The following is a 23,418-nucleotide window of genomic DNA, read 5'->3' as shown; positions in this document are numbered from 1 at the left end:
CGACCCCCAGAAATCATCTCGCGACCCCAATTGGGGTCAGGACCCCGAGGTTAAGAAATGGCTGCTCTAGGTGATGATGTACCCACACTCTATGACCTTATGACCCCGCCAATATGCAAACCTGACGTGAGCAGTGAGGAGGATCAGAGTTCAGTAGCCGATTTCAGTGAGCCATTGAGTGATTCAGTCACATTGCCTGTGTCACCACCAGAGTGCAGAGGGAGTCCTCAGAGAGCTGCCTTTCTTTGGGGTAGACTGGGAAGCAGGGCCAGTTAAACCTCACAAGTCACAAGCACAGAGAAGACGGGAGAAGCTAAAGGGTTCACTTAGACAAGGAGCACAAAGCTCTCCTTAACCACCAGAACTGCTTGATTTTGAGTTTCCCCCAGATCTGAGCTCACTGCAAAAACAAGATGTGACACTGAAGCAGTAGTTTGAAAAGGTGACAGATGTGGAGGGTGTTCAACAAAATAACCCAAGCTGTTTAGATGATGACACCTACATGGTGAAGGAGGGTCTTCTCTATCAGAAAAGGGGAAAAACTGAGACTTTAGCACTGCCACAACAGTTCAGACAGAGAGTTATGGAGATGGGGCATTCTATTCTATGGGCAGGTCACCTGGCTTTCCAGAAAACTCTGAACAGGATTGGAAGCTGCTTTGTTTGGCCAGGGATGAACACTCAAGTCTCTCAGTGCTGTGCTTCCTGTGAAACCTGCCAACTAACCTCTGCTAAAGGAGTTACACGTACCCAATTACAGTCTTTGCCCATCATTGATACACCTTTTGAGAGGATAGGCATGGACATTGTAGGCCCATTTGAGAAAAGTTCCTCAGGCCACCTTTACATTTTGGTCATGTGCGACTATGCCACACGGCACCCTGAAGCCTTCCCTCTCAGGTCTTTCAAAGCTAGACAAGTAGCAGATTGCCTTTTACAACTTTTTTCTAGAGTAGGCATACCCAAGGAGATTTTAACAGACTGTGGGACGGATGGGCTGATGGAGCGCTATAACCAGACACTGAAAAACATGCTGCGCAAGTTTGTGTCTCACACAGGTTCGGATTGGGACTGCTGGCTGCCATACCTGCTGTTTGCGTACAGAGAGGTCCCATAAGCATCTACGGGCTTCTCTCCGTTTGAACTGTTGTATGGGCGCCAGGTGAGAAGACCGCTGGACCTGCTGAAAGATTACTGGGAGAGTTCGAAGCCAGAAGGAGAAAATGTGGTGGCATATGTGGTAAAAATGAGGGAGAGACTGGAGAAGATGATGGCGCTTGTACATGAACACATGGAGTCGGCTCAACAAAACCAGAAGGTGTGGTATGATCAAAAGGCCAGAGAGCGGGTCTTTCATCCAGGCCAAAAAGTACTGTTGTTGTTGTTGTTGCCAACCAGTGAAAGCAAGTTGCTGACTAAGTGGCATGGACCATATGAAATCAGCAAACGTGCGGGTAAGGTCACACATGAACTTTTTATGCCGGACAGGTTTAAAAGATACCAGACTTTTCATGTTAACCTGCTTAAGGAGGTCCAGGTGCGTTCAGAGCCTGTGCACCAGCAGCATTTGGTCCGTGCGGTGTAGGAGGAGGATACTGTTGACAAGTTCTTCCCAACTACCACCACAACAGCAGAGGGCCCAGAAGTGGACCTGTCACATCTGTCTCTCACCCAACAAGCAGAGGCGAAGCCCCTGCTTGACCCAGAACTCTTCAGGGAGACACCAGCTTTCACCTGACTGGTGCGGCACAGGATTCGGCTGAAGGGAGATGCCCCAGTGCAGTAGAAAAGCTACAGGATTCCTGAGCGGTTGATTCCTCTGCTGCAAAAGGAAATTAGGCTGATGTTAGAGCTGGGAATAACAGTGAGTGGCAGGCCCATTGTATTGGTCCCAAAGAAAGATGGTACTCTCAGATTTTGTATTGATTTCAGATACCTGAATACAGTGTGCAACTTTCGGTACATCACCACACTGGACCTCAGCAAGGGCTACTGGCAGGTTGCCTTAGCACCAGATGCCAAGGGGATGACAGCTTTCAGAACACCATTTGGTATGTATCAGTTTAAGGTCATGCCATTTGGTCTCCAGGGGGCGCCAGCCACGTTTTAAAGACTAATGGACCATGTTTTGAGGGATTTATCTGACTGTGTGGCTGCATATTTGGATGATGTAGTTATTTTCAGCCAATCATGGGAGGAGCATATGGTGCACCTGCAACAGGTGCTGCAGAAAATGGAGGCAGCTGGCCTCACCATTAACCCTCACAAGTGTGCTGTTGCCCAAAGAGAAATGGAATACTTGGGTTACGTCATTGGATTTGGACAGATTAAACCACAGCTGGGGAGAGTGGAGGCCATCCAATCCTTTCCTGTTCCCACCACCAGAAAGAGACTGAGGGGATTCCTTGGTCTGCTGGGTTGGTATTATAAGTTTGTGCCTCATTTTGCAGATAAAGCTGTTGTGTTGAATGATCTAACCAAAGCCTCTGCTCCAAACAAGATTCAATGGACTGATGAGTGTGACAGAGTCTTCAGGGACCTCAAGGAAGCCATCTGCATTCACCCAGTCCTCCACAGTCCTGACATTGAGAAGCCTTTCATCCTGCTCATCAGTGGGCAAAAACATCTCCTCCACCCTCACTCTCAGGACTGGAACCCCTCAGGGCTGTGTGCTGAGCCCAATGCTCTTCACACTATTCACACATGACTGCACCCCCATCTACCCCTCAGACACTGTCATTAAGTTTGCCGATGACACGACTGTAGTTGGCTTGATCTCAGAGGAGGATGAGACAGCTTACAAGGCATGAGGTGGATCATCTCATACAGTGGTGCGGAGCAAACGACCTCATCCTCAACACCTCTAAAACCAAGGAGATGATCGTTGACTTCTGTAGGACTAAGGTGGAACCGTACGCACCCCTCCACATAAATGGGGAGACGGTGGAGGATGTAGAAAAGCTGAAGTTTCTGGGAGTCACACTGTCGAACCAGCTGGCATGGACGAACAACACCATGCAGCTGGTCAATAAAGCTCAACAGAGACTCTTTTTCCTGAGGAAACTGAAGCGGGCCAAACTACTCCTCAACTTCTACAGAAGCACCATCGAGTCCATCCTGACCACCAGCGCCACAGTGTGGTACGCCAGCTGTACAGCCGCAGAACGCTACAGTCTCTATCGTGTGGTGAAGGCGGCTCAGCGCGTCATCAGGTTGAAGCTCCCCGAACTGGACACCATTTACACAAAAAGGCTCAACAAGAAAGCCCTCAGCATCCTTAGAGACACCCCACACCCGGTCACTCCATGTTTGAGCTGTTACCATCTGGCAGAAGGTTCAGGACAATCAGAACCAAAACAAACAGACTAAGAAACAGCTTCTACCCCAGAGCTGTTGCCTACATCATCCCACTTCTATCATAACAGTCACTGTTATACACACGCATGTTATACATGCTGCTGCTATCACTTATTATTATTATTATTATTATTATTATTATTATTATTATCATTATTTGAAGCTGCACTGATACCTTTCTGCTGCACAGACATTTTATTTTATATATACTGCTGCTCTTGTCTTGTTTTGTTGATCTCCATGTGTGCCTTTTATGTTTTTTAATTTTTTTTAATATATGTTTTATATTGTCTAACTAATTGTTGTCTTTTACCGAGAATAGTCTAACAAAGTTTCATTGTACACCCAGTATAATGACAATAAAAGATTCATTCATTCATTCATTCATTCATTCATTCATTCAGACGGACACTTTTGGAGTGGGCCTGGGAGCAGTGTTTCTGCAGGAGGTGGAAGGAGAGGAGGTGGTGGTGGAAGGAGAGTCGGAAGCTGCTGGACAGAGAGACAAAGGTACTCTACAGTGGAAAAGGAGTGCTTGGCGATGAAGTGGGCCATCGACACCCTCAGATATTATCTGCTGGGGCGGCACTTCTTCCTGGAAACTGATCATCGGTCTTTGCAGTGGCTTTATCGCATGAGGGATGCCAACATGCACATCGCTAGGTGGTACCTGGCCCTGCAGCCCTATGACTTCACGGTGCACTACAGGTCAGGGAAGTCAAATGTGGTGGCGGACTGTCTGTCCAGAATGTCAGAGGAATGAGGTACTGTTCTCTTTGGGGAGAGGGAGGAGGAAATCTGACGAAGAGCACATCGTCACCAGGCTTTGCACACATGGCACCACGCACTATGGACTGAGTGTGACTACATATGCAGAGGAGCAACAGCACTTTATTGGAGATTTGCACAATACATTTTAACACTGTTTTTTGCACATTTGTATGGATATGTTTATCGTATTTATTGAACGTTTATTGTCCTTGGTCGGGTCTTGGTTTTACAGGTGGGTGATGTGTGGGCCACGCAGCTCCACCTAGAGCAGCGGGACAGAGGGTTAAAGGTGCATATTAAATGTGTTAATTCCTTCAACAAGGAGCTAAGCTAAGAATGTGTATTGTGTTGCTCAATAAGTGCATGCAGTGAAGAAGTCAAGTGTATTGTTTACTCACCAGTGTTTGTCTTCAGGGTGTGCAGGCAAAAGGCTTCCCCCAGGAAAAAAGACAAAGTGGGATGTGTATTTTTGTTGTTAGGGGAGGCAAATGAGGGTGTGTATTTGTTACTGATAAGGTGGTGTAAATATAGGAATAAAAATGGTGGGTTAAACATGTTGATAGGCAGTGGATCCCTGTGGATGGAATCTTCCAGGGTCATTAGCTGTGACACCCTATAAATGGGGGCCATTTTAACAACCTGGGGGAGGTGGTACTGATGTGTTATGCTGTTTGCTGAGGTGGAGGAATAAAGAACCACCTCTGTGACCCACCTTAAACCTGCCTGTGGATAATTTTTTGCTGTACCATCCAGCCGTAATTGTGGTCATTCTCACATGTCTGACTGAATATTTTGTATTTCATAGAACCATCAGCAGAGTAAACTATTGCAGCTGATGAGGGGGATAACATCCCACCAACACACAAGAGACGCAAACAACCATCAGCAGAGGATGGAGCATCTGGAGTCGGTGCCAGGAAACCTTCTTCCAAAAGTGAATTTTGAAACATTTTCATTTATTTGGAGTAACATAAGTAGATCTGGGTGTGTAAAATAAATTTAAAAAACGCACGCCTCAGTCTGGTGGCACCCTAGTACATTTAGTCAAGTAATGTATTTAATTACAAATTTGAGATACTTGTACTTAAATTTAGCCTTTTCTTTTCATATTACTTTTAAAGTTCCACTTTACTACATCTTAGAAGCAAATATTGCACTTTTTACTCCACTACATTTATCTGACAGCTATAGTTATTACCAGTTACACTGGAAATTATTATTTTTTTGCACAAAAATGAAGGGCTTATACAATATGGTTTGTTATAAATTCAAGTATTCATCAGTTTTTACATATATTGCTTATATTTGATTAATCAGTTGATTGACAGAAAATTAATTGATAACAATTTTGATAGTGGTTTCAGTTATTTTTCCAGTAAAATCATGTGGTTGCCGCTTTACAGCTGGTATGACATTTGCTGCGTTTCCTTTAAATCATTTCATTGTATTTATAATGTTCAGGTTTGGACTGGACATTGTGAAGGTGTCACTTGGGCCTCTGGCTTACTGTGACCACAGTTCTCAATATTTTTACCGATCAAAGGATTAATGGAGAAAACAACCAGCATGAAAATAACCATCGGTTGCTGTCCTAAACAAAATATTACAAAATCCTACCTTTACGTTATTGTAATCATTCTTAATGCCGGTCATCGGGTCAGAATTTCTGTTATCTGGTTAGATTAGTCATAAAATGGAAACTATTTTTCATGGTGGAGTGCTGAGGATGAATCGAGTCTCACAGCCTGTGGAAAGAAGCTTCTTGTTAGTCTAGTGATGCAGCACTAAAACAAACAAGCTGGTCAGGCCTGGTATTATTTGTTGTGAGCGCCTGTTCATAAGTGGACAGCTCCAAGTACAGGTGTGAATGCCTTAGGATTTTATGACTCAGACCGCAGTCAGTGGTGGTCTTGGCCACACGTGACCACATTCTTTTAGCACTGTGTAAGCACATGTGTCCTGGACCAGATTGAAGCACCGCCTGTTCAACTGATATTTTCTGTAGAGTGCTGATCACACTAAGACTCATTATGGGCATAGCCCCTTCAGAAACGTCCATAATGCAAAATAATTAATAGAATAAATGTCTGAGGTAAAACACAGCCCTCTATGCACTCTCCCCTCTCCTCCTCTCCTCTCCTTAGCAGCGGCGGTTAAATTTCAACAGTGGGGGGGACCCCTGGTGGAACGAGGAAGATGTAAGACACGTTTCACAGAGGCTCCGCTGGAATGATATTTTTTTTTTTTTACACTTTTATATTACACTTTTGTATTTTTTCTGCCAGCTTTAAGCCTTAATACTGCAGCCTTTTACTATAGGTAAACTTATTTTTTTACTTGCGGACACTCTATGATGGCAGGCCGAGGGAGAAATGATGCTTCTAAAACAGGCTGCGACAGGCCCCAGCCATCACCTGAGCAGCTAGATGCTAATGCTAATGCCACTGTGGCGAGAGCGGGTCTGAGTGTGTGTTTGTGTGAGCGTGTGTATGTGTAGTGTGTGTCGTCAACAACGCCACCTGGGATTTTAACCCAGGAAATAGCCATACAAGGCCAACACTAGGGCTGCAACTAACGATTATTTTGGTTGTCGACTAATCTAACGATTATTTTTTCGATTAGTCACAATTATTTTCGACTTTACCTCATATTCTCAGAGCAAATTAAAAACCCATGAAACATGTATTTGAAAACATAATATTTTGAAACAACTGCATTTTTAAATTGTTATTTTAATGAAACATAAATTGACAAAATAATACATTAAAGTGCAAGTTGTGATAACAAAAACATAATGTACAAATAACTTTACTATACTATAACTATACCTTTTTGAAATAGTGCTGCCAAGTCCAAAATTTCAAATAAAACTAGTAAATGTAAATAAAATTAAAAAAAATCCAGTACAAATGACTGTATAATTCACAAATTCTTCAAATTGCAATGCAGGAATGTGAGCATATCAACATACTCAGGTGTGAGGCTGGCTCTCTTCTTGGAGGTTATGTTCCCAGCAGCTGAGAACAGTCGCTCAGAAGGAGTAGAAGTGGCAGGAATGCACAAGAATGACCAGGCTAATGATGCAAGACTTGGATATTTTGCTTCATTTGACTTCCACCAAGATAGGGGATTAAAGTACATCAGTACCTGCAATGGGACAACAGATGAAAATTAGGCTTGTGAAAAAGTATGGCATGTTACAGTTGATGTTAAATGTTAATTAATAAGAACTGTTCTTATTTAAACACATAAATCTTGCCTCGTTGGTGATAGCTTGGTTGTGAGCATCCTGTTCAGCAGTCTCACTGTCAGTATCTGTTGAGGAGTCACATCCAAACAGTGAATCAAGAGACCCATTTGAAGTTCTCTTAGCACATGTAATGGCTTCCTCATTCTCACTGGCACACTGCCTCTTTGCAGTTTCTTCTTGCATGGACTGTAAGGCAAGAGATTGGACTTTACTTTGAAATTTCTGACACCAGGTTCAGTGTTCAGTTTCTGAAAACGCGGGTCCAGTGCAGCTGCAATGATCTGTGTGTTTGTGTTGTCATCTTTGACAGTGACTTCTCTGGACCAGCGTGCAGTTGTCTCCTGTGAAGCAGCTGCCTGGAATGCCAGAAACAGAAGCTGTATCATAGGTGGTCTGAGTGGACTTCTGAAGCCCTCTGACCATAGGAGGCAGGGCAGAGGCGGTAGCATAGGTTTCACCACTCAGGTAGACAGTGGCACTTTCAAAGGCCTGAAGAGCTTTTGCCAGTTCCTCAAGCAAGGCCGACTGGTCTGGTTTCAGGTCGAGATGCTGTTTCCCTTTCTGTGTTACTGTTTGGGTTAGACAATGTTGCAGTCAGCGGCCATCTCTGTTCTAGCAGACGAGTCACCATGTAAAAGGTGCTATTCCACCTAGTAGAGACATCTTGGATAAATTTCTTCTCTGGGATTCCCATTTGTTTCTATTTGGTCTTCAGCTTGCTTGAGGCTAGTTCACTTCTTTTGAAGTGCTCTACAAGACACCTCGCTGCTCCTAGTGTTTTAGTGATCTGAGGATGTTTCAGAGCATGACCGATCACCTATTGTGGCCAAGTGTGGCCTGCACAGCGGACTGAATTCCACCCATGCTTTTCTTTCAAAATGTTTGCAGCCAGCACTGTGTCAACATTGGAGCCATTGTCATGGACAACAGCCACAATCTTGCTAGCAGGGACCTCAAACCTTGCCATGGCATACTCAATCCATGCAGCAATGTTAACTCCAGTGTGTCGTTCTTCCAGTGGCATGGTGGTGAGGCAGAAGCTAGTGAGTTCCCAGTCATCACTTAAAGTGACAAGTGATGCCAAAATATGCCTCTGTGGCAATACTGGTCCAGGCATCAGCTGTCAGGGCAATCTTGCTCTTAGTTGATTTAAGGACGTCTATAAGATAGATTAATGTTGAGTCGGTGTGTAACTATGCCAAAACAATGTCGGACTCCGTAGTTTTCTCCGGGCCCCTGCCAAACCTAACCAGTGATGACATGTTCAGCCGCATGTCATCATTCAACCGCTGGCTGTCAAGGTGGTGTCCAGCAAACGATGTGGGCTTTGTTGATAATTGGCGGACTTTCTGGGGAAAACCTGGTCTCATTAGGAGAGACGGCATCCATCCCACTTTGGACGGAGCGGCTCTCATCTCTAGAAATTTAACCCATTTCATTAGCCAACAACCAGCCTGACAACCCAGAGTTGAGACCAGGAGGCAGAGCTGCAGTCTTACACGCTTCTCTGAGCTTCCATTAGATCAGTTGCACACCCAAAACTCCATTGAGACTGTGTCTGCCCCCCGACCACCTAAATTAATTAAATTAATCAAATCAAAAGTCCACAGAAGAGGAGTTGTGCATGAAAATCTAATAAAAATTAACAGCAACTCTGCAATCTCAAAACAAGACAAGAGAATTAAATGCGGACTCCTAAATATCAGATCCCTGTCATCGAAAGCTGTACTAGTAAATGACTTAATTTCAGACTGTAATATTGATTTATTCTGCCTTACTGAAACTTGGCTGCATCCTGAAGAATATGTCAGCCTGAATGAATCCACTCCACCCAGTCATATTAATACTCACATTCCTCGAGGCTCCGGCCGAGGAGGTGGTGTTGCAGCTATTTATGACTTAAGTCTGTCAATCATTCCTAAACCTAAATTAAATTATAACTCATTTGAAAGCCTTGTTCTGAGTCTTTCACATCCAACGTGGAAAACTTTACAGCCAGTTCTATTTGTTGTAGTGTATCGAGCACCTGGTCCTTACTCAGAGTTTTTATCTGAATTCTCTGAGTTTTTATCAAGTCTAGTCCTCAAATCAGATAAAGTAATTATTGTAGGTGATTTTAATATTCATGTGGATGTCGTTAATGATAGCCTTAGTACTGCATTTATCTCATTATTAGACTCCATTGGCTTCTCTCAGTGTGTACATAAACCAACTCACTGTTTTGACCACACTCTTGACCTTGTTCTAGCTTATGGTATCGAGATTGAAAATCTAACAGTTTCTCCACAGAATCCTCTTTTATCAGACCATCACTTAATAACTTTTGAAGTTCTATTACTGGACTACACACCATTAGGCAAAAACTCCTTCACTAGATGTCTATCTGATAGTGCTGTAGCTAAATTTAAGGAAATTATACCGCTGGCACTAAATTCAATGCCATGTCTTAATATAATAGAGGACTCCTCCGCTAACCTCAGTTCCTCACAAATCGATCATCTTGTTGATAGCACTGCAGGCTCATTGCGAACAACACTGGACTCTATTGCCCCCCTGAAAAGGAAACCTATAAAGCACAGGAGGTTAGCACCCTGGTATAACTCGGATACCCGCAAATTGAAGCAAACATCACGGAAATTTGAAAGGAAATGGCGTTCCACCAACTTGGAAGAATCCCGCTTAGCCTGGAAAGATAGCCTTAAAATATATAGGAAGGCCCTCCGCAATGCCAGAGCAAGCTATTACTCGTCATTAATAGAGGAAAACAAAAACAACACCAGGTTTCTTTTCAGCACTGTAGCCAGGCTGACAGAAAGTCACAGCTCTACTGAACCATGTATTCCTACAACGCTCAGTAGTAATGACTTCATGAGCTTCTTTAATGATAACATTTTAACTATTAGAGACAAAATCCATCATCGCTTGCCCTCAACTGGCACTATTGTATCTTTAAACACAGGAACCTCAGAAACAGTTGTAAATTCTGACTTATATTTAGACTGCTTCTCTCCCATCGACCTCCACCAACTAACTTCGATGGTTTCTTCATCTAGACCAACAACTTGTCTCCTAGACCCCATCCCAACTAGGTTGCTGAAAGAAACCTTACCTTTAATTAGCACATCTCTACTAGAAATGATCAACCTGTCTCTATTAACAGGATACGTACCACAATCCTTTAAACTAGCTGTAATTAGACCGCTCCTTAAAAAGCCTAATCTTGACCCAGAAGCTTTAGCCAACTATAGACCTATATCCAACCTCCCTTTCCTCTCCAAGATCCTTGAGAAAGCGGTCGCCAACCAGCTATGTGACTTTCTTCATAAAAATAGTTTATATGAGGATTTTCAATCAGGTTTTAGAGCACATCATAGCACAGAGACGGCACTGGTGAAAGTTACAAATGACCTCCTCATCGCTTCTGACGAAGGACTTGTCTCTGTCCTGGTCTTACTAGATCTTAGTGCTGCATTTGATACCATTGATCATCACATTCTACTACAGAGACTGGAACACTTAATTGGCATTAAAGGACCCGCATTAAACTGGTTTATGTCCTATTTATCGGATCGATTTCAGTTTGTACATGTTAATGATGAGTCATCCCTGTATACCAAGGTTAGTCATGGTGTTCCTCAAGGCTCCGTGCTTGGACCCATACTATTCACCTCATATATGCTCCCTCTAGGAAATATAATTCGGAAACACTCCATAAACTTTCATTGTTATGCAGATGATACACAGTTATACCTATCAATAAAGCCAAATGAAACTAATCAGCTTACTAACCTCCATGCATGTCTCAAGGACATTAAGACCTGGATGACCTGCAATTTTCTGCTGTTAAACTCAGATAAAACCGAAGTTATAGTACTTGGTCCTAAACACCTTAGAGATGCGTTATCTAATGATATAGCGAGTTTGGATGGCATTAACTTGGCCTCCAGCACCACCGTCAGGAATCTGGGAGTTATCTTTGATCAAGATATGTCCTTCAACTCCCACATAAAACAAATTTCAAGGTCTGCATTTTTTCATCTATGTAACATTGCAAAAATCAGGCCCATCCTGTCTCAAAAAGACGCAGAAAAGCTAGTCCATGCATTTGTTACGTCCAGGCTGGACTATTGTAATTCTCTATTATCAGGCTGCCCTAACAAGTCTCTAAAGAGTCTCCAGCTGGTCCAGAATGCTGCAGCACGTGTACTGACAGGAACTAAGAAAAGAGATCATATTACTCCTGTATTGGCCTCTCTGCACTGGCTCCCTGTAAAATCAAGAATAGAGTTTAAAATCCTTCTACTCACTTACAAAGCTGTTAATGGTCAGGCACCATCATATCTCCAGGAGCTCATACTACCCTATCACCCAACTAGAGCATTACGCTCCCAGAACGCAGGATTACTTGTAGTTCTTAAAGTCTCCAAAAGTAGAATGGGAGCCAGAGCCTTCAGTTATCAAGCTCCTCTTCTGTGGAACCATCTTCCTGTTTTGGTCCGGGAGGCGGACACCCTCTCTACCTTTAAGAATAGACTTAAGACCTTCCTCTTCGATAAGAGCTTATAGTTAGGGCTGGGCCAGGACAGGCCCAGGCCTGTCTTGGACCAGCTCTTAGTTATGCTGCTATAGGCCTAGTCTGGGGGACAATGACACACTGAGCTTCTCTCTCCTCCCCTCTCCTCTCCTCTCCATCTGTATACATTATGCCTGTATACATGCCCCATCTCTGCATGTCACTGACTTACTTCTTCCCCGGAGTCCTTGTGCTTTCTAGTCCTACAGGCTCCCATGGATCCTGGCCGCGCCCGGGTCGTGGATCGTGGATGCGCCCACTGCTATGGCCCTGCCTGATCGTGGATGCGCCTACTGCTATGGCCCTGCCTGATCGTGGATGCGCCTACTGCCATGACCCTGCCTGACACCCACCACTACTGTCTCTAATATTAGTCACATCTCTGTTACATACGTTCCACTACTATTATTGTAATGCATTACTACATACCATCCTTACCATTAATCACTACTACTGTTATCACTAGTAATCACATTTCCATGTGCATTTCATTATTATTGCTGTAATACATCTTAATGTACTTTCACTCCTGTCAACCATCGCTTATAATTGAATACATTGTGATCTCGTTGATCTGCTCTGTACATGCGACATCTATTGCACGTCTGTCCGTCCTGGGAGAGGGATCCCTCCTCTGTGGCTCTCCCTGAGGTTTCTTCCGCATTTTTTTTTTCCCTGTTAAAAGGGCCTTTTTTTTGGGGCAAGTTTTTCCTCACTCGAATCGAGGGTCGAAGGACAGAGGGTGTCGTCTCTGTACAGATTGTAAAGCCCTCTGAGGCAACTGTGATTTGTGAATTTGGGCTATACAAATAAAATTTGATTTGATTTGATGTCATTGACTATCATGTTGACGATGCTTTCTGTCAAGACTTGAGCCATTGGAGGGGTTCATGTGCCTCTTCTGACAACAAAGTCATCTACACGCCTTTTCTTGGCACTGGAACTACTAAAAGAACAAAACAGAATTGTGTATCATTTAAGAAGCTGAAATCTATGCATCATCACGTTGTCATGCCTGATAGTAATTATTACAGTTTTTAATTGATTACATATCTTACAAATGAATTATTATTGTTATAAATCATTGCATTAAGTGGAGGTTTACTATTCAGTGTCTTATCCAATTTATATTATTACTGTTTTGTACTGATTTAATATCCTACACATGAATTATTACTGATATTGTTGCTGTCAGACAAAAACCTCTTATTTGCAAATTTGACTTTTTTCGACTATTTTTTTATAATCGATTTTACTGGCCACCCTTCACGTCTGTATACATTATTAACCAATGAATGTATTCAAAGAGCTTATCTCCAGCCGGCCTCTTGTCATGTTATGATACACGGCAGAGCTTGGGTTCACAACAACCGCAGTTGTTGTTGTCATTCGAGATCTGTTGCATTTTTAATAACTTTGAATTTTAATAAATCACTTTTTGGTTGCACACTATTGGATGAATATGTCCATTTCCGTTCTATTTGCTCGTAGGTTTGTAGCTTACTACCTACAGTTGGTACTAGTTTCAAATAGAGGTTTCCCTCACGGAAAGCGTGATTCACGCGTTGCGTGAAATTGTAGGTCACATTGTAGCCACTAGGTGGAAGCATCATACTGAAATGCAGCTCAAAAGATTTTGGGATAATTCCACATTTGACCACAACATAGCTGCAATGGAGAGTGGCGCTGTTCATAGGCCATAGGCTACTTAATTTGCAGCTGTGGTCGAGAGAGCTAGAGAGTGAATGGAGAGAGGGAGCGCTACGCCGGTAAATCAGATCAATGTTGTTTTTTATTGTTTCACAGTGGTTACGTTCAACAGGATCAGTGGTTCTCATGGGGGTCCTGTCCCCCTCCATATTTTTGATCTCTCCTGTAGCCTGGCCGGGTCTGGCTCCAAGTTTGAGCAAATTGTCTCATATCTATTTTCTGCAAGTTCTCGTGAATGTAACAATCCACTTATAGCCCACGATCGCTCGTTTAAACAGTTTCTAAGCTGCTTCGGTCGTGCCAGCAGCCTGGACCCGATGCAGCTGGACTCACGAGCGGAGCATTAATGCACATCTGTCTGCAGCTGCTCCAAACACACAATTTGAAGGGACAGATTAGATGTTAATTTTGTTAACAGTGACTTTGTTGATACTACTTTAATCGTAGAATGGAGCCACAACGGGCTGATTTCAGCCAAGAGCAGCAGGTTGTTTTAATGGAAAGTAGGCTATGAGCGATACAAAAAAGCTGATCACAGCCTGAAGCAACAGTGTTGCTGCAAATATAACAAGAGGAGGCTGCTTTTAGTTTCTGACAGCTGAACATTGCGCTTTTAAATATGAAGCTTACCCAAACAAAAAACTAGAGCAACAACTGTCATTTTTTAAATTGTGTTTTCATATATTTCACCGATTGTAATAGAATGCGAGTGTGTTTTATTGAAAGCGAGACTGGGTGTGTGTATGAAAATCGCTACAGTGAACTGGTGCTTTGGTTTTTAGGTGCTCTACAATCTTAGATTCAAAGAAAATGGATTGATTGATTTATACTTAACGAAATGAAACGAAAACAATATATATTACTATATTGTTGCAACTTTAGAAAATATAATCCAGGGGAAAAAAGGCTTACAAACATGGACCAAAACAGCTCAGTAATACGCACAAAAATCCAAAAGAAACGAAAATGAACTAAAAAGAATAACTAAACATCATGAAGTGGTCTCAATCTGTGTTTTACGCATGCCTCTGTGCATCTGGCACATGTGTCTTGGAGTTCTGAATGGGGGCTGTATGTTCAGCTCCCCTTACATGTGAAATTTATTACATGAAACACGACGAAATTTCTTCACTTATGAACTGAAAAGTGTGAGGAGAGCTACTGTAGGAACCGGTTTTTCTGTTCAAAGCAAACAGCTGTGTGAAGTACTGTGGGGGGCAGGACTTTTGTCTGACAATGTACTTGAGTGAAGTATCCACAAACACACCCATTGGTCAGTGTAAGTGTGACTCCATCTCTTTTTACTTTTTAAACACACACTAAAATTATGGAGCGTGAGCATGTAGTTGACGCGTGTCTTAGGCCACAAAAACTCCACAGTTCTTCTTTCTCACGTGGGTTTATTGAAACCTTTATTCAAGTTACAACAAAAAATAAAACTGTAGCAATCCAAAATCAGGCAATAATCATTAGCACGGTCAAAAACTAGTGTGCTCTCCTCGCCTCCATAATCATCACTGAACCAAAGTACGCACGCATCACGTTACGCACATCTCAGCCAATAAGAAGAGCGCAGTTGTTATTAACTAATAGGCACTCTTATAACCTCAAATATACAAAATCAGAATAAATCCAACAAATCTAAATTATTTATCACCTTATGTGTAATATACAAAATGGCTCCAACAGTCAGAGATAAATGGAGGATGCTAATGTGTTACATTGTGTCCAGCTGTCGTCACAGCAATTATTACAAGCACACCTATTGGTCAGAGATAAATGGAGGCGCTAATATGTCTATTAAGCTCATTACTTTCAATAGAGCCGAGAAGGTGGAACATAGGAAAATATTTTTCATTCTAGTTTTAGAGGCTGCATTTAAAAAAAATATATATAAAAAAATAAAGTTATTACTTTACATCACGTTCATAAGATGTGTAGTGACTGGAATTCAGACTTCCCAAAAATATAAGATATATACAGTACAGACCAAAAGTTTGGACACACCTTCTCATTCAATGAGTTTCCTTTCTTTTCATGACTATTGACATTGTAGATTCACACTGAAGGCATCAAAACTATGAATTAACACATGTGGAAATATGTACTTAACAAAAAAGTGTAAAACAACTGAAAATACGCCTTATATTCTAGTTTCTTCAAAGTAGCCACCTTTTGCTCTGATTACTGCTTTGCACACACTCTGCATTCTCTTGATGAGCTTCAAGAGGTAGTCACCTGAAATGGTTTTCACTTCACAGGTGTGCCCCGTCAGGTTTAATAAGTGGGATTTCTTGCCTTATAAATGGGGTTGGGACCATCAGTTGTGTTGTGCAGAAGTCAGGTGGATACACAGCTGATAGTCCTACTGAATAGACTGTTAGAATTTGTATTATGGCAAGAAAAAGCAGCTAAGTAAAGAAAAACGAGTGGCCATCATTACTTTAAGAAATGAAGGTCAGTCAGTCCGAAAAATTGGGAAAACTTTGAAAGTGTCCCCAAGTGCAGTCGCAAAAACCATCAAGCGCTACAAAGAAACTGGCTCACATGAGGACCGCCCCAGGAAAGGAAGACCAAGAGTCACCTCTGCTGCGGAGGATAAGTTCATCCGAGTCACCAGCCTCAGAAATCGCAGGTTAACAGCAGCTCAGTTTAGAGACCAGGTCAATGCCACACAGAGTTCTAGCAGCAGACACATCTCTAGAACAACTGTTAAGAGGAGACTGTGTGAATCAGGCCTTCATGGTAGAATAGCTGCTAGGAAACCACTGCTAAGGACAGGCAACAAGAAGAAGAGACTTGTTTGGGCTAAAGAACACAAGGAATGGACATTAGACCAGTGGAAATCTGTGCTTTGGTCTGATGAGTCCAAATTTGAGATCTTTGGTTCCAACCACCGTGTCTTTGTGCGACGCAGAAAAGGTGAACGGATGGACTCTACATGCCTGGTTCCCACCGTGAAGCATGGAGGAGGAGGTGTGATGGTGTGGGGGTGCTTTGCTGGTGACACTGTTGGGGATTTATTCAAAATTGAAGGCATACTGAACCAGCATGGCTACCACAGCATCTTGCAGCGGCATGCTATTCCATCCGGTTTGCGTTTAGTTGGACCATCATTTATTTTTCAACAGGACAATGACCCCAAACACACCTCCAGGCTGTGTAAGGGCTATTTGACCAAGAAGGAGAGTGATGGGGTGCTGCGCCAGATGACCTGGCCTCCACAGTCACCGGACCTGAACCCAATCGAGATGGTTTGGGGTGAGCTGGACCGCAGAGTGAAGGCAAAAGGGCCAACAAGTGCTAAGCATCTCTGGGAACTCCTTCAAGACTGTTGGAAGACCATTTCAGGTGACTACCTCTTGAAGCTCATCAAGAGAATGCCAAGAGTGTGCGAAGCAGTTATCAAAGCAAAAGGTGGCTACTTTGAAGAACCTAGAATATAAGACATATTTTCAGTTGTTTCACACTTTTTTGTTAAGTATATAATTCCACATGTGTTAATTCATAGTTTTGATGCCTTCAGTGTGAATCTACAATTTTCATAGTCATGAAAATAAAGAAAACTCTTTGAATGAGAAGGTGTGTCCAAACTTTTGGTCTGTACTGTACATGGTAGCCTACGTGCTTCAAATAAAACATTTTTGTTTAAAAAATCGACAGGTATACAGAACAGTGCAGTATGATATACAGTAGGTAATTTAAAGCAGAGTGTGTCCTCAGATCTGCGTAGTGTGCGCATCAGTCTTTCAGCAGGAGATCCTTCGGCCCTGGGCATTTTTCGCCGTCTGCCATGCAGTCACATGCCAGTCGGTCCTCCCTTTAATGCTATGACCTGTTCAATGACTTTGTCCAAGTGATCTATGTATTTGTTGCAGGCCTCTTTGGTGAGCTTATATTTCCAAAATGACTCTATTGCGGAGATCAGTTCATCTCTGTTTTTGGGTTTGGCCTCACAGCGAATGTAGCGTTTCATTGAAGCCCAGACTAACTCGATCGGGTTCAGATCCGGCGACCTAAAATTTTTTTGCTGAGCATAAGGTTTGTTCTAAATTAAATAAAAGCCTGTCCCATACAGACGCGTGTCTCTCTAAAGGGGTCCGCTCGGCACACACACACCCTCAAAAAAAACACAAAAAAAAACTATTGGCAGGAGTCCGGGCCGTGAGAACCGGCAGTCTACCTCTCATATGGATAATCCAACGGATTTGATCTGGAAAATCCCTTGTTGTGATAGACTCATGTGTTTTCATAATCTACAGTAGCCTATCATAAAGTGGATACAATCACCGCAACTCTGTCCGGAGCTTCGCTACTTTTATTTCCGTATCCTTGGTAACAGTAACCCAGGTACAAGGATCCCCCCCTCCCCGCTTGACTTGAAATTAAAAAAAGTGACACAGGCTATTGCCCGTTCATTCATGAGAAATCATCCAGCAACACACTCAATCAAACAAGGTGGGGAATGAGAAATCTGCGGCACTACTGTACAGTAGTTCGCTCATTTTAAAAATACAGACGGGTGTGTTTCGAGCTGACGAGACTGAGGACCGAAAAAGAGTGAGACGTATACTGTAGCTGCTGTCGTTACATTTGTCTCATTGAAAAACTATACTGTATTACAGTGGCGAGCGGTGACCTTTTACTGTGGTCATGCTGAAGTGTCAATAGCATGCGCGCCCGTAAGGGGGGTATTTATTTATTAATAAAAAATATAATATGGTTTTTAACTACTACAGTGGAAACCGCTTATAGTGATCACGTTGGTCCAGAGTACATTTGATCACTATAAGCGGTTGATTGCTAAAACCGAATTGTTATTATTTCACTTATTTTTTTGTGCAGAACATAATCTAAATGCCAGTTGTATAGTTTTTCAATGAGAAAAATGTAATGAAACGGTCGTCAGCGCGATCCTCTCGTCAGCTCCAAACTCACCCTTCTGCACCTCAATCACAGACCACAGCTGGTTTTCCACACAGCATTTACAGTAACTCACGTGACACGTCTCAGATCAGTAGGCGCTGCTGCCGGTGTGTTTTTAAAATGAGCGAACTAGGCTAGTAGCGCCGCAGATTGACAGATCTGACACTTGTTTGACAGAGTGTTTCGAGATGGTTTTCATGAATGAACAGGCAATATGTCACTGTCAGACCGGATCGTTTGACGGGAGGGGGGGTCGGCCAGTTTTTGTGATATTTACTTCAGGAGTAGGCCGTCCACTTGAAATTATAGTTTTCTTTTCCTCAAAAGTTCTCCGCGAAAACGGCACTGAACGCAAAGACTGAATAGAATTAATATTTTCACTCATTTTGACCGGGCTACACGATGAAATGAACCACTGACAGTTTCCCGCTGAACAATTCAAACAAGTCAGTTTTGCGCATGCGCGTTGGCAGATAAGCTGCTTCACTGACAGCTTTTTTGCCATTCAAAATGCTCTTCTACAGTAAACACAGCCTCTAGCAGTAACTGTACTACTCTGTGTCACAGTGCGCACGCGCGAAACAAGCTGTCAGCTTTCCAGCTTTTCGCAAGCAAAACGGGACAGATTAGGCACGGATTTAAGACCAAAACAGTAGAACTAAGGTATTGTATAATTGAACACACTGCCAGATTAATATTTTCAATTATTTTTATTGAAGGGCTTGGGCATGCACTGCATTTATAGCTTATTAAGACCGCTCGCCCATGCTGTATTATTATTATATTGCATTCCCCATTTGTGTTCACTGCTCCGTGCTGCTGTCTTATGGAGGCGTCCTGCTGCTCACAGATGCCACCTGGCGGTTGTTTGGGCACATTGCAGCTTCTGGTGAAAACACAATTACTCCTCCAAAAAAAAAATCTGTGTGACTCTCCCGTGACTCACGCGTGAAATCCTCCAAATGAAACTAGTACCCACTGTACAGTGACACGTAAATTTAATACCATATATTGAAGATAGGAGGCCTCTGCTTGACAGCGACGATATGCTACAAACCACTACAAAACAGATAGGCTACGGCTGTAAGTCACTGATAACGAAGACAAATAACTTTTATCGGTTCAACTCGTGAATTTACCCTTCTGGCGTACATGCCACCACAGCTATATATATGTATATATACACATATATATGTATATATACATATGTGTGTGTATGTATGTATATATATGTATATGTATGTATATATATATATATATGTGTGTGTGTGTGTGTGTATGTGTATATGTATGTATGTATGTATATATATGTATGTATATATGTATGTGTATATATATGTATATATATGTATGTATATATATGTATATATGCATATGTATGTATATATATATATATGTATGTATATATGTATATATATGTGTGTGTGTATGTATGTATATATATGTGTGTGTATATATATATATATGTATGTGTATATATATATAAATAAAACTGATGTGGATATTATGACTGCCCCGTCTGTCATAGACCAAACTATCACATACAAACACACACATACAGACTGATTTAATGCAGTCATATGGACAGTGTGGTCTGCAGAGTAAAGTAGTAGAGCTGTGAGTGTTGGCTCTGATCAGTCCAGTTCTGTCTGTCTGCTTACATTTATTTTAAATTATCTGAAGCCTTGAATCCCAAACCCTTCAAAATACATGATGCTACTTTTACTGTATACTTCTGGCTTATTGTGATAAAGTGTTGGAAATTTTGTGTCTCAATTTAATTGTTACTCCTATGTTTCATCTAGGTCTCGGACCATGCTATTCTACACATGTTCTTGTCCTTGAATATCACAAGTCTTCAGCCAACACTGCACCCCTACTACCGACACACCACTCCTGCTTCAGCACCATATGGTGTCCTGCATCACATAACACTGATCCAGTGGAATAAGCCTTTCAACATCGACATACCACTACTCTTCCAGAGGTATAAGCCTTTAGGCATGGACATACCACTACTCCATAATTAAAGGTATAAGCCTTTAGTTATAGACATACCACTGATGATCCAGAGGAATATGTCGTTTTTATGCCAGTGGCCACCAACTGGGATTTCAATATTGTTTTGAAGATGTGGGTACAAAATGAATGTGTCACAAGTCACCATTAAATTTGTTTACTCATTTGGATCATTTGTTTAGGCTGAGACGTGATGTTTATAAGTGACTGTGTGCAAGGCACAAGCTAAATACATGTAGCTATACGATGCTTTCCACCTTTGTAGTAAGTAACATTGTTATGATGCAGTAAGTAGTGCAGCGGCCTTGCAGTGAAAGGAGTTTGAACTGATCATGTGAACTTTATTTATCCATTGTTTTTTTTTTCCTCTTTTGCAATAAAGACATCCTTTATCCTGTACAATGTGCAAATAAGAGCATGTCTTAATTTTGGAGCTTGACTAAGAAAACACATTGAAATGTCTTAGTTGAAAGCCAGTATTGCAAATCCTGGTGGAAATATTGTCTAAATGTGAATTTGTCATTGTTGTCTTCATATACTCAATAAAACATTTGCACTTCTGAGCCAGTCGAATGTTGTGTTGCTAGTGATTTCTGTTTAACAGAAAAATGCTCACTGGAGGATTGTTGTAGACATCGGGGTGTTTTTCTCATGAGCTTAAGAAATGAGAATGTGTAAATGTATTGACTACGCCTGGAATAGTTCACTGCTGCCAATGTCCAGATGCAGGTTCCTATATCTGCCAGAGGGTGGCACTGTAGACATTTGATGACTTGTTTTCATTCATGGTCTAACAGCCACTGAACCTAGACCTGTTTACAGTCTGGCTAGTTGTTATAAAGAAAGTGCTGAAAATGTAGCGTCTCAATTTAATTGTTACTCCTATCTTTCATCTATCGGATCATGCTATTCTACACATGTCTATGCAGCAGCATTTGTTCAGAATTAGAATCAGATTCAGAAATAGTTTATAATCCCCGAGGGGAAATTGCTCCCATTCAAAATTCAGAATATGCAGAAATAATAATAATAATAATAATAATATTAGGAGTTGAACAAAGTGTTGAATGTACTCCTGTGGCTGACCACCACGTCATGGCGTGGATGAGAGCCATTGTTCAAGATGACATGTAACTTGGACAGCATCCTCCTCGCTGACACCGCCGTCAGAGAGTCCAGCTCCACTCGCAACAACGTCACTGGCCTTGCGGATCAGTCTGTTCAACCTTTTTGCGTCCGCTACCCTCAGCCTGCTGCCCCAGCGCACAACAGCATAGTATAGCACTGGCCACCACAGACTCATAAAACATCCTGAGTATAGTCCGGGAGATGTTGAATGACCTCAATCGTGTCAGAAACTAGAGATGTATGTATATATATACAATAGTTACATATACCACTCCTGCTTCGGCACACATTTCCCTGAGATCATGGTAGTATTTTCATACATTAATGTAAAACAACAATTGTGCTTCCTGCTGGAAAGCGCAGGCACAGACACTGTAAACACGAGCACTTATTGCCAGAGACCGTACTTGCGAAGCAAAATACACGAGTGAAAGAATTGTACAATGCTTTCCATTCTCGACTCAGTGGCGTACTAGATAGCGTGACCACCCGCCCAGGAGAATACTAAGCACGAGACCGCTGATCCAAAGGGGCTGCTTTATGCAACTTTCTGTTTCTTTTGTGCCATAAACAAACCTTTTATCCTTTAAAATGTGCAAATTAGATCTTATCCTCATTTTTCTAATTTCTCACATCTAAGCCAGTATTGCAAATACTGGTGAAATGTGGTCTATATGTGAAGATTTAATCAACATCCTCATACCCAAATTTAGCCTTGTTCTAGCCTAGTCATCAGGTTTGCAATTGACGGCTATTACATGTTTATTACACAGAAAGTTGCTTGCTGGGTAGTGTATACAGCTCATCCACCGCCTCTATACAACCCCCAATATCAATTGCCTTACGTCATACCACAAACGATATGAATCATAGGCTATGTAGGCAATAGCAAAGTAGATCAGCGCTAAGCCATTACCCATAGTTCAAGTGTGTTGCGTGAGGTCAGTACGTCTACCACTCTTTGATACCAGAGACAGTGTTTACCTGATGACTTGAAGACATAGCTGGTAAGTTTTGCTCGCATACAAGCTCTCACAAGGAAAAAAAAAAGTGGTTTCCATGATTTTACAGTATTCCTTACAATATTTAAGTAGTATGCTAGACTGGCAATGGAATTACTCTAACTGAAAAAGTCCGAATCACCTTGTCATAATTCTACAAGCAAGCTTACGTGAAGCCATTACCGAAGTTTACAGCCAAGTTGCAGTTGCTGTGTTCGAGTTGGAATTATAATACGTTACAATAAGTTGAGGTGAACCGTTCACTTTTTCATAAAAGCCTTAAAATAGGTGGTCAGTTGTATTGTTGTGGCCCCTCAACATTTTTAGAAATGGTGCCATCGAAAAAACGCGTAATGGCGGTTACGACGCTTTTTTTTTTCTAACAACTGTAGCCCACCTGCCAGCCTGACCTTCCAGTCATTGCAGGCAATGAAAGACAAGGGATTAATATCACAGGAGTGGTCTGACCAGTGTGAGAGCATGCATAAAGCTGCCTTAGAAAATGTAGTGGACACACCTCTTTTATGGTGACATGGGATACTCCAAAAGATGGGTGTTCTTCTCTATATACACTGGCCAGATGGATAACTGGTGCAAATGTGGGCGCACTAGAGTAACCTTTGACTCAGTGTCTGGTAAGTGGAACTGCCAGTGTAGAGGGACTGGGAAATCACATTGTTGTC

The 23,418-nt window shown here is 42.1% G+C and overlaps 2 protein-coding genes across 11 annotated transcripts in view; both read left to right on the top strand.

Moving 5' to 3' along the window:
* Positions 1 to 21,174, top strand: part of LOC311253684 (uncharacterized protein) — a 47,055-nt gene extending 25,881 nt beyond the window's left edge. For 4 of the 10 annotated variants that reach the window (XR_014621799.1, XR_014621800.1, XR_014621805.1 and 1 more), the window contains 3 exons: positions 3,762 to 4,417; positions 4,934 to 5,062; positions 20,393 to 21,174. Coding sequence is in view for 1 of the 10 variants with exons in the window: in XM_084384183.1 (XP_084240309.1) it covers positions 4,934 to 5,062; positions 20,393 to 20,617 (354 nt within the window). In the remaining 9 variants the exon portion in view is untranslated. Of the gene's footprint in view, positions 1 to 3,761; positions 4,418 to 4,933; positions 5,063 to 7,688; positions 9,716 to 20,392 lie in introns of those variants that run through there. The other 6 variants (XR_014621802.1, XM_084384183.1, XR_014621804.1 and 3 more) reach the window with 5 other exon arrangements.
* Positions 1,692 to 3,519, top strand: LOC311253683 (uncharacterized protein). The gene is made up of 2 exons (XM_084384182.1): positions 1,692 to 2,417; positions 2,501 to 3,519. The coding sequence occupies exon 2, from the start codon at positions 2,788 to 2,790 to the stop codon at positions 3,367 to 3,369; it is 582 nt and encodes a 193-aa protein (XP_084240308.1). The 5' UTR covers positions 1,692 to 2,417; positions 2,501 to 2,787; the 3' UTR covers positions 3,370 to 3,519.
* Positions 21,175 to 23,418: the final 2,244 nt, after the last annotated feature.

The sequence above is a fragment of the Pagrus pagrus genome, assembly GCF_965226575.1.
Source record: "Pagrus pagrus genome assembly, contig: HAP1_SCAFFOLD_32, whole genome shotgun sequence".
Classification (NCBI taxonomy): Eukaryota; Metazoa; Chordata; class Actinopteri; order Spariformes; family Sparidae; genus Pagrus; species Pagrus pagrus.
Note: the sequence above shows the minus strand (reverse complement) of the source record. Positions and strands in the feature narration are given on the sequence as shown.